Raw genomic sequence first — 14,752 nt, 5'->3', positions numbered from 1 at the left:
CAATAAGAAACAATCTATAGAAGAAGTGTCTAAATACTTCACATTAAAAGATGACTTCATATTTTTTGATGAAACCACTTGGTGTAATATGATTTGCCTTTTAAAATGTACCCTTTACAAATGGTATTAATTGATGTATCTATGTACTATATTTTCAAGTTTTCTTTACATTTGAAATTGTATCAGAATAAAAAGTTATACATATGAAACTACTGAAAATTAAAACTAGGCATACAAGGATGTATATAAAATAACATTAATTACCAAAAGTATAATACAAAGTTATACACTGTGATATAACTCTGTGAAAAAGACTGGTACATATGAACAAGTACTTAAAGTCAGCATACAAAATAAAAATGGTGTGCTTAGGTATCTTTGTTCAAATACATTAAAAATATTTTTCCATTCTTTTAAAAAAGACCAATGGCAGAATTTTAGTCATGAAATAAGGTTCTTACGAAAAACTGTTTGAGAAGTATGAACAGCCGCCCACTCACTCCTGTCCCAGTTGTCTATTTTGTAAATTATATAAAAATTGCAAGCAATTAGCATTTCTAAAATGTTCAGTCCTGGAATAAATTCATTAACCTTATTAGCTATCACTGATTTACAAGATAAATTCATAGTATTTTGGAGTTAAAATATTTCTCTAAAACCACCTGATCCAGCTTCCTGTTTTCTCAGCAAGCAAATGAGACTCAAGGAGGAGTAAGTGAATTTCTTCCTAGGCTACACAAATAGTTAATGAAAAAGCTGAGATTAGAATTCAAGTGTTTTTTAAATCCAATCTTGTTCTATTACAAGTCCCAGTTCTTTAACACTCATTATTTCTTTCAAAATAATCCCAACGACTTTACCTCCTACTCCTTCCCAATGCATTAGACAGGAATGCCCTTTCTTCCAAATTATTCTTGGCTTTGTGTTTTCTTGGGCTCTGATCCTGCCTACAAGCACTGCTGCACATTCTCCACCCTTACCCTATTCCCCACACACTTGTACTACTCTCTATTGTCTGCTCATCTTTCTAGTAGCAGCATGTTAGAAGAATTTTTTGAAAAAATAGAACTTGGAAAAAGCAGTGGAATTTAATTCCAGTGTTTCGGTTTGTTTACCATGCTATTTCATGCAACTACTCAATTACTTCTCTGTATCTGTTTCATTTGCTTCCAGAAAAACAATATTTCATCACAGAGAAGGGGGGATTCAGAAACAGTACTACCCAAAAGTATATGGAAAGAATTACCTGATAGTTGTTGGCTTTCTGTGGCAAAGAGTGAGATGTATGTCTGTGATAACATGGGTAAGAATGTCACATTCCCTTGAATTAGAAATAATTACTCTACAACATATGGAATAGTTGCAAGCTTTCATTAAAAAATAATAATAATGCCGTCACCCAGTATCATTTTCATGACAAATTACAAGAACAAATCCTTCCCAATTTATGCAATTCCCTGTTTCTTTTTTTATTAGAGAAGTTGCAAGTTTACAGAAAACTTCTTCATAAAATACAAAGTTCCCATATCAAACCCTATTATTAACACCCTGCAACAGTTTGGTACATTTGTTACAATTCATGAAAAACCATTCTTACAATTGTACTATTTACTATAGTCCATCATTTACAATAGGGTTCACTGAGTTGTAGTGTCCTATGTTTTATTATTTTTATTCTAGTAATATATATACAAACTAAAATTTCTCTCTTTACCACATTCAAATATATAATTTAATGTTTTTAATTATGCTCACAATGTTGTGCTACCATCACCACCATCTTTACAAAAACTTTACAATCAACCCAAGGAGAAACTGTGTACAATTTAAGAATTAAGTTCCATTCCAGAAGTCATACTATTGGTTGAAGTTGATTCCTTCAGACTTGTTAAACGAGTTAGATTTTAATTACCTGGGCTGTCCTCCTTTGGCTTAAGTTCATTCGTGGATCACACAACACACATGAGAGTCAATCATTTGAGTGGGGAATATCAGAGAAGTTGGATAATCTGAAAAAAGGACCTCTTCGTTATTCAGGATTAAAATGTATAGGTAAGTCCTTTTTGCCTCTGTTGCTTTGGAAGTGTCTCTGTATCTTAAAGCATGTAAAAAAAATGCAGAATCTTAGGAAATGTTGGCTCTTTTTAGCAAACTTCAATTCATTTACTTCTATGAAAACTTCATTGAAACTCAAATGCTCTTTAGAGAATATACTTGATCCTGTTCACACAATGTACTTGTCTGCTTGATTAATCTTTTTGCTAAAGAAATAGATCTTAAGGAACGGCTTAGTATCATGACAGCCCATCTTTAAATAAGAAAGCATTTGTATTTGTTTCTTCATGCCTAACTTTCCAAAAAGCCGTGTGTGGATTTTTTTAAATGTAACCGCTTAGTAAAATTTCTTCTGTCATTTTAGAATTGCTTGAGGATTCTTTACTTTCACTTCTATCACAGTATAATTACTAGCTATTGAATATACAATGAAGCCTGATGTCCTTTTTAGTAAAGACTCTACTTTTTACATAGTTATGTAATTGTTATTTTCAAGTAAATTCTTGCTAATACATAAAAAATAGTATTTGTCTATTTTTCTATTCAGTTAATAGTTTTCATATTTTTTCATTGATAAAGCATAATTTGATGTATTGTGTATACGTCTATGAGTGTATACATTGTCTATGTCTTTTTTCCATTGACACAGAAAAACATATATCAAAGTCATTTTGAAAGAGGGTAGATTAAAACTGAGGCAATGCATGGTTTTGCTTAGTGTGGCTGGATTTATTTCAAATCTGCTGAAACATTAGGAAACTCTGTCAGATTAAAATAATTTCAATAAAAATATATGTACAATTGGGCAGCACAACAGTGGCTCAGTGGCAGAATTCTCGCCTGCCATGCCGGAGACTGGGGTTCGATTCCCAGTGCCTGCCCGTGCCAAAAATAAATAAATAAATAAAAGTAGATGTACAATTGTGTACACTGGAATACATATCAGAAAATGTGTGTGTGTGTGTGTGTATATATATATGAGTGAAAATGGATAGCAGTCTAATTTTTCATATATGTTCAATAAATGTGATAAAATCATTGAAATGTTAAAAATCTATGAACTAATTTATAGACTGTCTCTGGTCTCATTTTATGTGAAAAGAGCAATCACAAAATTGTATTTAATCAAATTGTATTAATGTTTTACATATAAAACAGTCAAATAAGGAATATAAAATACTAATAAGGCTTGCTGTGTTAAAGTAGTGAGCTTTTGAATGATATTGTCTCTATGATATAAATATTGTTTTGGTAACTCAAATGTATTTTGAATTGTATTTTGCTGCAACATCTCTCTGATTTTAAAAATTTACCGTAACATGGGTTCAGTTCCCCGTGCCTGCCCATGCCAAAAAAAAAAAAAAATTGACTGTAACAAACAGCTAACTGTACATCAAAAACTTAATTCCCAGGAAAATAATAGAAGATATGTAAATGCTGAAAATAATGAGAGTTGTTCAATTTCAGAATGCCCTAGAATCAATCTAATCCTTAAATTGATAAATCACATAGAGGAAATATAACAATCAGAGTCAAATTTCCAATTACAAGGAATTCCTTCCTAATATTTCACAATCATTTTTTCCTTATTTATTTGTCTAAAACATATCTATCTTCTGATTAGTTTTATCCAATGGTTAGTTGGTTGATTTTTGTTAGTATGAGATAACCAATTACCATGCTGAATTGATAAATAAATAAATAATTTATGAATCCTATTTCATCAATTTGATAACCCAAGACTGCAAAACAATGCATTATGTGAATCTGAATAAAGAATAGCATTTCAAGCAGGAAGAAGGAAAGTATATCCAAAAGATCTGGAGAGTTTTTCAAACTTCACCCATTTCCCAATTCTGCCTTATTCTCCAAGTAAGCAGAGTATCCAACTATGATGGAAAAGAGAGATGGAAGTGCATAATATAAGAAGGCTCCCCAGGTAATTCTGCAGCTCCCTTGGTTGAGAATGGGCTCTCCTAAATGTTTTAATTACTTTTACATTTAAAATAAACACCTGGACATTTTCCACGTTACCCTCTGCTAAAGGTTTCAGAGATGGTATATTTCTTTTTTTCTTCACTTTGTTCTCCCCTTACTTGAATAAGGAAATCCAACCACTAGGCCCAGGAACCTGGGCAGCTATTTTATCATGGTACAGCCATTCCTCATTTCACATCCTTGGGCATTCTAGAGTACATGTCCATTAGATTGCATAACAAGTTTGAGATGAGTCTTAAGATATAGATAAAGATTTATAAGCTTGAATTCAGAATGTGGTTTCAGGAAGGATTTAAGGTAAATAGGCATATCTCAACTCAGGAACAGACAAGTTTGGGCAGGATTCCCCAAACCAAAGCAAATCCCTTTCCATTTTCGTCCCTCTTTATCTATCCTTATGATAGGATTAACTGAATGCAGATAGATGCCAAAGCCAAACAGATGCCTTGCCTCCCAACAGTACAAAACAACAAGACCCCCAAACAAGCATCCTAACTATAAAAAATGTATTCCAAACTCAGCCTGTTATCTCAATCCTGGTTTTTGTATTAACTTCCATAAACCATCTTCAAAATTATAAATAAGCAAAAGATATATTTCTTATTAGAAACTAGGCAGGTGAAAACCAATTTATCACTATAGTCACAGTATCCCTGTGTATTTAAAGTACAATTTAAAGTGCATTTAAAGTACAATTTCTTCCCTACGAAACCTCAAGCCACATGCTAAAATGTTGCTACCTTTGAGCAGAATGTTTTTATAATGGTGATAGAGGATGTGGGGCTTGGGGCAGAGCAAGCATTATAATGCATGGGAGGGTCAGCTTCAATAAGTCATGTGGGATCACATGTTTTCTAGCAAAGTGCCTCAATGTCCAGTGCCAATTTGTCCTCCAGAAGGCACTACCAAGCTATTCCTTCAGAAATCACCTCATTGCTTACCTGATTTTTATATGGCTTCTGCTCCCAAACTGACTTTGGTTGACATCCCTAGAAAAAGTCGTGAACAAGGGAATCAAAATCTACTGTTAGCGCGGTCCCTAAATTCATCCAGTTCAATCCCTTAAAAGTTCTTGCTCCAAATTGGGGGATCCCATTCTCTTAAACAAAGAAGACATGCCATAAGTTCAAAGTTTTTAAGAGTGTTTCTTTACATCTAATTTTAACAAACACTTAGGATATGTGAAAGAAATGTGCCACCCAGGTCTAAGGTCATTTGCTGGGTAGCTATCTAAGATGCCTGGAAATCATCAAATTGGAAAATGTTTATACTGATGAATAGCTGAGTGGGGAGAGGCCAGATTCCATTGAATACTTATAATATCTATTTTCCAGAGATATGAAAAGTGTATCCATGATTAATAAAAGGATATGGGAATTCAGATTTCAAGTCAATGGATAAAAATACATTGAATGGATCTTTTCTAAGTTAGAGAAGTTTTTATTCTGACAATCTTATGTCTTAGCCAGGGTTATTTGCTTGTGTTTAATATTGTAAGGCATGAATTAAAATATATGGTTTTCTTCTTTGTTGCATTACTCCCCTCAGCATAAAGGTATGCTATAATATCTCCAACCTAAAGAAAAACCCTCCATCGATCTCTCATCCTCTCTCCAGCTATCTTTTCATTTCTCATCTCCCCTTCAGCATAGCTCTTCTAAAAGTTTATATAGACTCACTGCTCCATTTCTGTTTTCTTCTTCTTCATTCTCTCCTTTAAAAAAATATTGTGGAGTTTATCAGTAGTAAAAACTATTAAGAAAAAAAGCACATCTTTGTACTCACCATCCATTAAGAAAAATACATTAATACCTTAGAAGACCCCATGAGCCCCTTTCCAATTACATCCTCCCCCAACATCACCCAAAGTAACCATTGTCTGGCATGAGATCTTAATTCTCTTCATTTTCTTTAATGGTTTTATCACTCATGGATATGTTTTTAAGAAATGTGTTGTTTAGTTTAAACAGACATTTGAAATTCATGTAAATGAGATCAGAATTATGTTTTATGAAGTATCCGTGATATTCCATTGTAAGAATATACTATAATATATGTCCATTCTTCTAGTATTTTGTCATTGCAAATAATGCAGTTTTGTACATTCCTGAACTGGTCTATTCATACAAACGTACAAGAGTTTCTCTTAAGTATGTTCCCAGGATTGGATTTTTTGGGACATAACCTGTGTGCATATTTATTCTATTCTCTTATCTCATTCCAAACAGGTTCTCATCCCCACTAATTTCTGAATATGCCCTTGCCAGCTCATCAGTTACCCCACAGTGCAAAATCCAATGGTCATATCAGTACTTATTATACTTTACCACTCCACAGCAGACAAATTTCTCTTTGAAATATGGTCTTCACACTGCTTACAAAATAGCACCATCTCCTGCATTGGAGAAACTTGAGAGTTTCTGATACTGGATTTTTCTCATTGTCCTGCCTCACAAATTTTGAGGGTTCTGAAACACAATACTTTAACCTTGTTTCTTATGTAACACACTTACTTGCTATGTGACTTCATCCAGTCCCATCATTTTCAATACTATATAAGCTAATGGTTCCTAGTTGTACACATATAACCATTTGCCTTACATCTCCACTTGGATGTATAATAGGTACTACAAAATTAACATTGTCAAAATCTTACTCTTACTCTCTCCTTAAAAGCTGTTCCTTATCCAAAATTATCCAAATTCTCTGAACTCAGTAAAAGGCACGACCATTTGTAAAGTTGCCCAGACCAACTTTAGACTTATATGTGTCTCCTCTCTTTCTTACATCCATTATCCAGACCATCAGAATATCCCTTTGGTTCTACCACAAAAACCAGCCTCCTCCCCTACTACCACTCTGGTGTAAGTCACCATTATCTCTGGCCTGAACCACTGTAAGTGCCCACTAGCAGTTTTTTTGTGTGTGTGTCTTCCTTTCAAAAATCATTTCTGTTGGAAATCTAGCAAATATCATTTACATTGATAATATTCTTAAAAGAATTAAGGCTCAATTAAGCTGTGGAGCCAGTCATTCACACTTCAGTATGAAGTGTTCAAACAGATGTTTATTTATTTAATATTGACTGAACTCAGTTCCCTTGAGTTTGTTTGTTTGTTTATTTTTGGGGGATGGAGAAGAGGAGTGATGCATAAGCCAGAAATCAAACCTGGGTCTTTCGCATGGCAGGTGAACATTCTATCTCCCTTAAGTTTTGATGTGTGTGCATATAGGGGTATAGACAGAAGGAAAAAAATAGAGATTATTTTGAAGCATGGGGCTGTGTATGAGGAGAAAGGATTTAGGTAGGGGAATACAGAGAAGACCCTGGGCAGATAAGAAATGATGTGTGTACATGAACAACTGGGAGAACAGCAAATATAGGTCCTAAACAAATTTTGAAAGAAAACTCAGCTAGAAGCAGCAAGAGTAGAAAAATGACCTGCACTCATTCACTAGAAGACTAGAAACGTTCTTGCATGAATGCAACTTATTTATTTATTTGCAAGGACAGGCACAGGGAATCAAACCCAGGTCTCTGGCATGGCAGGCGAGAACTCTGCCTGCTGAGCCACTGTGGCCTGCCCTTAAATGCAACTTTTAATATCATATGGAAAAATAGGCCATTTAGAGTCCTAGACACCCAAGCATTTTATTTAAATTTCTTCTATGGCATTTATCTTGTTACCCCTTATATTATATTTCATTCATTCACTGAAAAAATACCTGTGTTGTTTTTTGTTTGTTTGTTTGTTTGTTTGTTGAGTGCCTACTTTGTGCAAGATGCTGTGTTAGTTGCTAGAGATTCGGATCTAAAACAGAGAGTCTCAGCCTCTGCTCTCATGTTATTTATTGGGAAGGTAGACACTAAAAAAGTAAACAAGCAAATACTTATTTAATTATAGTTGTGACAAGTGCTATGAAGAAAAGTTTAAGGTCTTTGATTAATTAAGATGAATGGAAGCAACTCTCACTGAAAACATTTATTCTTTGAGAATCTCGGCAGAGAAAAAGGTCTTTTTATTGAAAATCACATGCCTCCTCTTCAGTTGGTGACTGCATAAATGATTAATATGAGAATATGTGAGCTCGCTTTAATCTGTTTGATAAACTGACAATGAAATAAGTATTACAATAGAGGGAACTAAATCAATCTAGCAGTTTATGCCCTCTCCAAAGAAACTGTTACTTAGGCAGATATTTAAATTCAAGCCAGATCATGCTGGTCTTTGAAGACCAAGTTTAAAATTTGGAATAATATACTGAATTAAAAGCAAAGCTGTTAAAAATTTGAGAAGAGTGAAGATATTATTACATTAGAATCTTTAAAAAGATCATTTTGGGTCCCTGTAGAAAAGAATTTCTGTTGAGAGAAAAGTCATCTGTGGATGAGAACGGTTGGTGGTGATTTAGTATTTTAGAAAACAAAGAAGATAACTTGGACAAAAGTGGTGGGGGTGGCCACTACTTTAAGAAGTAATAGAGATGGGACTTGGCCTTTGATTGGAACTGAAGTATGAGAGAAAGAGGTACAAAGTATGTTTCCATATTTTCCATGAGTAACTTGGTGAATGCTGGCATCATTCACCAAGAAAAAAAAATGCCAGAAAAGGGTTTATATGATAGGACAGGGGTGAGGTTGTGAGGATTGGAAGGGTGATGACAATCAATTCTGCTTTAGGAACATTGACTTCAGGGCACCAAGTAGAATATGTGCAGGATGCAGTTGGATGATTCAGTCCGGAAGTCATGTATAGATCAGTGTTTCTCAAAGTGTAATCTTTTAATCTCCATCTGAATACTCTGATATGCTTGTTTAAAATGCAACTACCTGGGTATCAAGACCTGACCTTCTGAAATAGTCACTCTGGGTGTTGAATGCAGGAATATTTACTTTTCTAAACTCCTCAAACGGTTTTTACATGCACTAAATTTGAGAACTGTTGACTTAGATGGTAATTGAAAACTGATTGAATGAGGTCAAATAGAGAAAGAAGAGAATCACCAAGATAGAATGTGGAACAACACCTGCCTCTTAAGGTTGAACGGACAATAAGAAATTAGCAAAAGATGTGAGAAGACGATAATAAGAGAGTGTGGCATCATGGAAATCAAAGGAAGAGAGTATTTTAATTAAAAGTGATCAAGTGTGTAAAATGCTTGTGAGAGGTATGTCATCCTCCCTCAGTGACATGAGTGCCTCATGCCCAAATTTATTCTTCATGGCTCTCAGTGGATAAAAATTTAGTTATCTTCTAAATGCCCTCAGTGCCTAGCAAAATGCCTACACACAATAAGTATTGAGTAGCTATAAGTTCTTTTCCAAAAGCCTTTCGGTAAGCATAGATCCATTCTGTATTTATGGAGCACCAACCATGTGCTGGTTTGCAAAAAAACAATAAGACCTCAAGGAAAGAGCGTAGACAAGAGTCAACAGGCCTAAATGCTGGCCCCCTCTGTGCTACTGGTAATATCTACGCAGATCAGTTTATTCACCTTTATAATGAGGACATTGGAATGGATACTTTTAAGGCTCCCTGCCGCTTACAACATTCTATGATTCTACAGAATCTTATCACTTTCACAAAAATGCTACTATAAAAAAAGTGCTATTATTGTCAGCTAAAGTTGTGTTCTACCTAGAAGAGAAATGTAGAGTCTATCATTGATTTCAAAAGCATGACAGGGGTCTTAGTACTTTACAGATATTATTTCATTTAAACCTCACACCTCTCTGAGGCATAGTATTATCCCCATTTTATGGTTGAGGAAACTAAGGCACAGACTGGTTTCATCATATGCAGATAGTTTTATGCTTCTATCTGATTTCAGAGTTCGTGGTTATAGCTATTGTACTATTTTGAGCCTGAGCTAGCTTGGTTCAAATAGCACTTTTTGTATTTCCTCTGTGGCAATTAAAAATTCAGGACTACGTCCTCCTAGAAAGTTTTATATACAAATAGGAGAAAAAGAGTAAACAGATGCATTTGCTCAGCCTTCGTATATGTGGCTCTTCAAGCCATGGTGAGATGAGGTGCACAGAATAGCCAGGGCCACGCTTGCATCATCTAAACCATCCTCTTACTACATAGACTCCCTTAAAGAAGAGATTATCAAAAACTTCAGGAGTTACAAACACTGGTATAGGACTTAGTGCCAGGCATTAATTTGCTATGTTAACAAATTTTTAACTTATTTAATCCTCATGACAACCTGGGGGTAAGTATTACTGTCATCTCCATTTTACAGCTGAGGAAATTGAGAAGTTAGGTGGCTTCCCGGGGTCCCACAGTGAGTAAAGGAAGTGCTATTTGAACCAGGCTAGCTCAGCTCCCAAGTCTGGTCTCTTCATTACTATACGGTGCTGTCTCCTTCATGAAGCTTACAGTCTGATGTAGGGGTCCGGGAATGGGGAGACAGATAATAAATGCGTAAGCAGACAAGTCCTTATAGGGAACGAAATGGTTTGCAAAGATTGAGAGTGTGTAGCTGAGAAAGGAGGATCCACCTGATGCATTGGTCACGGAAGTCCCCACCGATGGGACACCACAAGTGAGAAGGATGCAGCCATGGGAAGGAAGGGCGGCCAGTTTCTTGGGAAAGGGGAAAAAAAAAGAAAAAGAAAAAAAACAGTGTAAAAGTGATGAGAAAATTCCCTGAATTATTGTTCAACTACAAAGGAGAAAATTAAAGTCCAGAAAAGTGATTTGTCCAATGTCAAACAGGTTTTCTAATCGGCACATCACTGTTTTGCCCACGCTATACTTACCTCCTCTCGGAATTAGAGATATGTCTGAGCATTTTCCATGAGCTCTGAGGGTTAAATTCTATTGTACAGTCTTTTAAAATCTTAGCTTCATACACCTAGAGACTATTTATTATGACACAAAATCCTTCTGGGAAAACAATTCTGAGAATTCCAGTTTCCTCTTCTGCTTCTATAGACAATCTGGGCAAGAAGCCACTAGGATTAAACTCAGAAGCGGCTGAGTACAGATGTTGTTTTTAAAAATATATTGATGCAACTAAATATTACTCAAGAGCATTTGAAACACCTAATCTTGGGTTTGGTTCGTGATTCACCAGAAACCACATTTTTATATATGAAAACAATTCATATTTATATATAGCCATATAGAACTAACAATGATGAATACATCTGAGGCTCATATTTCAATCTCCAGCCCCCTCCTCCTGAGCTGCTGGTAATAACCTCTTACAGTGGTGCTAGAGAATAATCTGGCACTGTTCTGAAGTCTCTTCTCTATGATTCCCACTGACTTTTTCCACCAAGTTCGTAGTGAAATATCTCCTTGCTTTAGGCCTTTTATTAATAGACTCTAACTTTTTAACTTGTACACTTAATAATATAAAATATTTCTTTTATTTCTTCTTCCCTCACCCACCTGCCCCATTATTCATCCACCTGCTTCCCTTCCACTGAGTAACAAATGTTGAAAATCTGATAAAAACTTACCATACAAATTAACCAAGACCGCCTCCTTGGTAATCGTTAGAATCTTCCTATGTTTGAGTTTATGCATAACGGTGGAATCAAACAGTGGTGGGTTCACATGCTTGGAGCAAAAAGACTTTGCCGTATGTTTCTCTGGAGTATGTTGTACAAGATTCCTCGCCTTCTTGGGCCACACTTTGGAGATATTGCAACCATGGATAGGGGCTATCCTGACACTTGGAATTTAGTATTACAAATCAGGTCACATTAGCTGGGAGTAGGGGCCCCTAAATCTTTCATCCATTTCTCTTCTGGAGAAAGTAAACATGTATCTAGTTCTGCACAAGGTCTGCATATTTTGACAAGTCAATAGATTAAGTTTCTGAGCATTCCATAATGGCCGCATAGCAAAAAATAATTGTCTGCAGACTTGAACTTTAGGAGTTAGACAAGGAATAAGTGAGCCCTCAGTAAAATCACTCCTTGTTGTCTTGTTGCTACTCTGATCTAATTGTATCCTAAACCATTATTGCATAATGTGCGGTCCTTGTCCAGTAGCATCAGCATTGCCTGGGAGCATGTTGGAAATGCAGATTCTCAGTCCCAATGACATCTTTGCTAGATTGAAATTTGTGATATAACAAGTGATTTGAATGCACATTAAAATGTAAGATGCATTAAGTGACTACTTTGTTGCTCTAAGATAGTATCCCAAGTATCCAAAAAGGGAGAAAGAAAGGTACAGCAAGCAGTTGCCTTCGGTTTAGATATAAATAACCATGCCTTCCAAACTGGGTGAGCAGATGATTTCTCCTCCCTCTTCTATTGAAACACTATTGAGTAAGGTAGAACTGACAGAGCAGTATTTTCCACACTCAGTTCTGGAAACATTGTGTTACTCCCAAATGTTAAATATTTCAGAAATGAATGTTTCTGTGTTCAAATAAGTTTGGGAAAAAATCTTATACAATCAGTTCAGGCTACATACAGGGAGAAATAAATAAGAGAATTAAGTAAAGTGCCGAGAACAAATGACGTTTTCTCATTTAGCAGTTTGAATTTAAAAAAGTTTTTCTCTAGGATTTCTCAGTCTTTATTCCACGCTGACATTGACAAGTGACAGTAATAAATGTGACATACCCCATGGGTCTAACTGGTCTTCTAAGCAATTTTCAATGCACTTTTTGTAACTCTGACTTAAAATGCATATGAGTGGGAGGAACATCACCCTGTAAATAACTGCTCCAAATTGTATAAAAAGTAAACAATTTCAAAACTTGACTTCAACTGTTATTTGTAATGGATTGCTGGCTAGCAACAATAGCACATTGCCATACTCCAATTCGCTGAGAATTGTTGCCTAGGAAATGGAAATTGAGATATACCCAAACGCTCACCTATTTAACGTATACAGTTCAATGGTTTAGAGTATATTAGAGATCTGGGCAACGATCATCAAATCCAATTTTAGAACATTGTCATCATCCCGAAAGATATATTTAATTTAAAAAATTAATTCAATGGATTCTTTTCCAAAGGTCTGTTTTAACAATAAAATACCACAAATTATACTGTAATGACGTTTTTAATAATCTGTAGATAGCTGACAAAATAAATTTGATGCCAAAGAAAGTTAAGGGGCATCTTCAGTTAAAAATGAAAAATAAAAAGGAAAGGAAATGAGGAGAAAGAAAAAAGAAAAGGGAAGAGACAGGAGAAAGAAAACTTAGTTATTTTAAAATTAAATTCAGATAGAAAAAAAATGCTATTTGGGGGAAAATAAGGATCAGGCCTTCAGCTAAACTGTTTCTTGCTTTGAAATTATTCTGGGCAATGGCTCTGAAAATCGCTACATTTTCTGCACCTGGGAAGGAATACTAAGGTTGACCAACATCGCCCTCTAGAGTACTTTCTTGCCTCTCCCCCTAACTAATATTGCTAACCAGTAGGAGATGGAGCCAGACAGCCTGTGCTAGGACTCGATTGCAGTTGTTGGTATAGAAACACGAAGTATATGTTCTTTAGTAATGGTAAAATCAACTAAGTATTGCTCCCATCACTATGTGGACCTTGGGACTCCTTGAAAAATACACTTAAAATAGCAACACCATAAAGTTCCAGGAAAGATTACCTTCATTTGTTCCAGTCACCTAGGTAGCTCACCTTTGTAGATCACACCCTATAATGGCACTCTGGGCCATTTGCACACAGAAAAGTCTTCATTGTTTAAATTACAGAAGCAAGAACCCACACTTTGAGCAGCTGCTTCGTTTCAGCAAAAAAAAAAAAAAAATGGCCTTCTTTATAAAAGCAAGTGTTTATGTGCAGCAGAACAGTAACCAGAATATGTCTCTCAGTCCCCAACTGACTGGTGATAGAAATGTCGAATAGTCTTCAGCCATCTTCTATTACTGATTATGCAAAGCTGACTCTGTTCCTAAAGAGGGGGGTTATCTGATAAGTGAAAAGAAAACTGACAAGCTTTACTCACCTGTCTCCAGCAGCAGTTCTCAAAATTCCTTTGGTAATCTACATCGTCCTTTCAGCCAAACCATTTGCTTGAGGAAGATGCGGCGTAAGCATGACAACTCAGATATACTATCTCCTTCTTGAGACTAAAATAAGGCATATGTCAAACAAGGATCAAAAACAAGCACCTGTAAATTCCTGTGCTGCAAATAATGGTTGCAGAGCTGTATCAGGCTCTGATTTGATAAGGAAGTACTTTGAGAGTTTTTTGGATAATTCTTCCAGAGTTAAGACGTTCTTCCCCTGGAAAGGGCCTACCAAATCAGCCCTATTCATGAGCAAAGATTTCTGTCTTTGGCCTATGTCCTACTTCTTCATAGTCTTTAGAATCAGTTCCTGCTTCTAGACAATGCATTTCTAGGAACAGCTCTAGAATATGTTGAATATAGAGAAACCAGAATAACATTGCAAGCATCTTCTAAAATAGAGTCATCATCCATGAGTTGGTAGGAAAGAAGGGAGAAAAATAAAAATCTCTGCCATTGTGGAGCTTGTAAACCAGTGGCAAGAGAGAGGCGACAAACAAAGCTCTAAATTCTATGAAAAATAATAAAGCAGAAAAGGGGGATAGGAAGTGTTGGAGGAGCAGGTGCAATTTTAAATAGGGTAGTTCAGAAGGTCTCCTGAGTACATGGCAGTTGCACGAGGGAGCGAGCCTAGATACCTGAGATAAGAGTGTTCCAGACAGAGGTAACAGCAAGCACTGACTCCCTG

General features: G+C 35.7%; 1 protein-coding gene across 1 annotated transcript in view; it reads left to right on the top strand.

Annotated features, from left to right (window-relative positions):
* Positions 1–1,943: 1,943 nt before the first annotated feature.
* The window catches only part of LOC143663301 (transmembrane protease serine 11D-like), a 72,578-nt gene continuing 59,769 nt past the window's right edge, over positions 1,944–14,752 (top strand). Inside the window, exon 1 of the mRNA XM_077137020.1 lies at positions 1,944–2,052. Within this exon, the coding sequence (XP_076993135.1) occupies positions 2,045–2,052 (8 nt within the window). The 5' untranslated portion in view covers positions 1,944–2,044. The remainder of the gene's footprint in view (positions 2,053–14,752) is intronic.

This window comes from Tamandua tetradactyla, chromosome 19, assembly GCF_023851605.1.
Source record: "Tamandua tetradactyla isolate mTamTet1 chromosome 19, mTamTet1.pri, whole genome shotgun sequence".
NCBI lineage: Eukaryota > Metazoa > Chordata > Mammalia > Pilosa > Myrmecophagidae > Tamandua > Tamandua tetradactyla.
The sequence above is the reverse complement of the archived record's forward strand: the minus strand, read 5'-3'. Positions and strand labels throughout refer to the sequence as shown.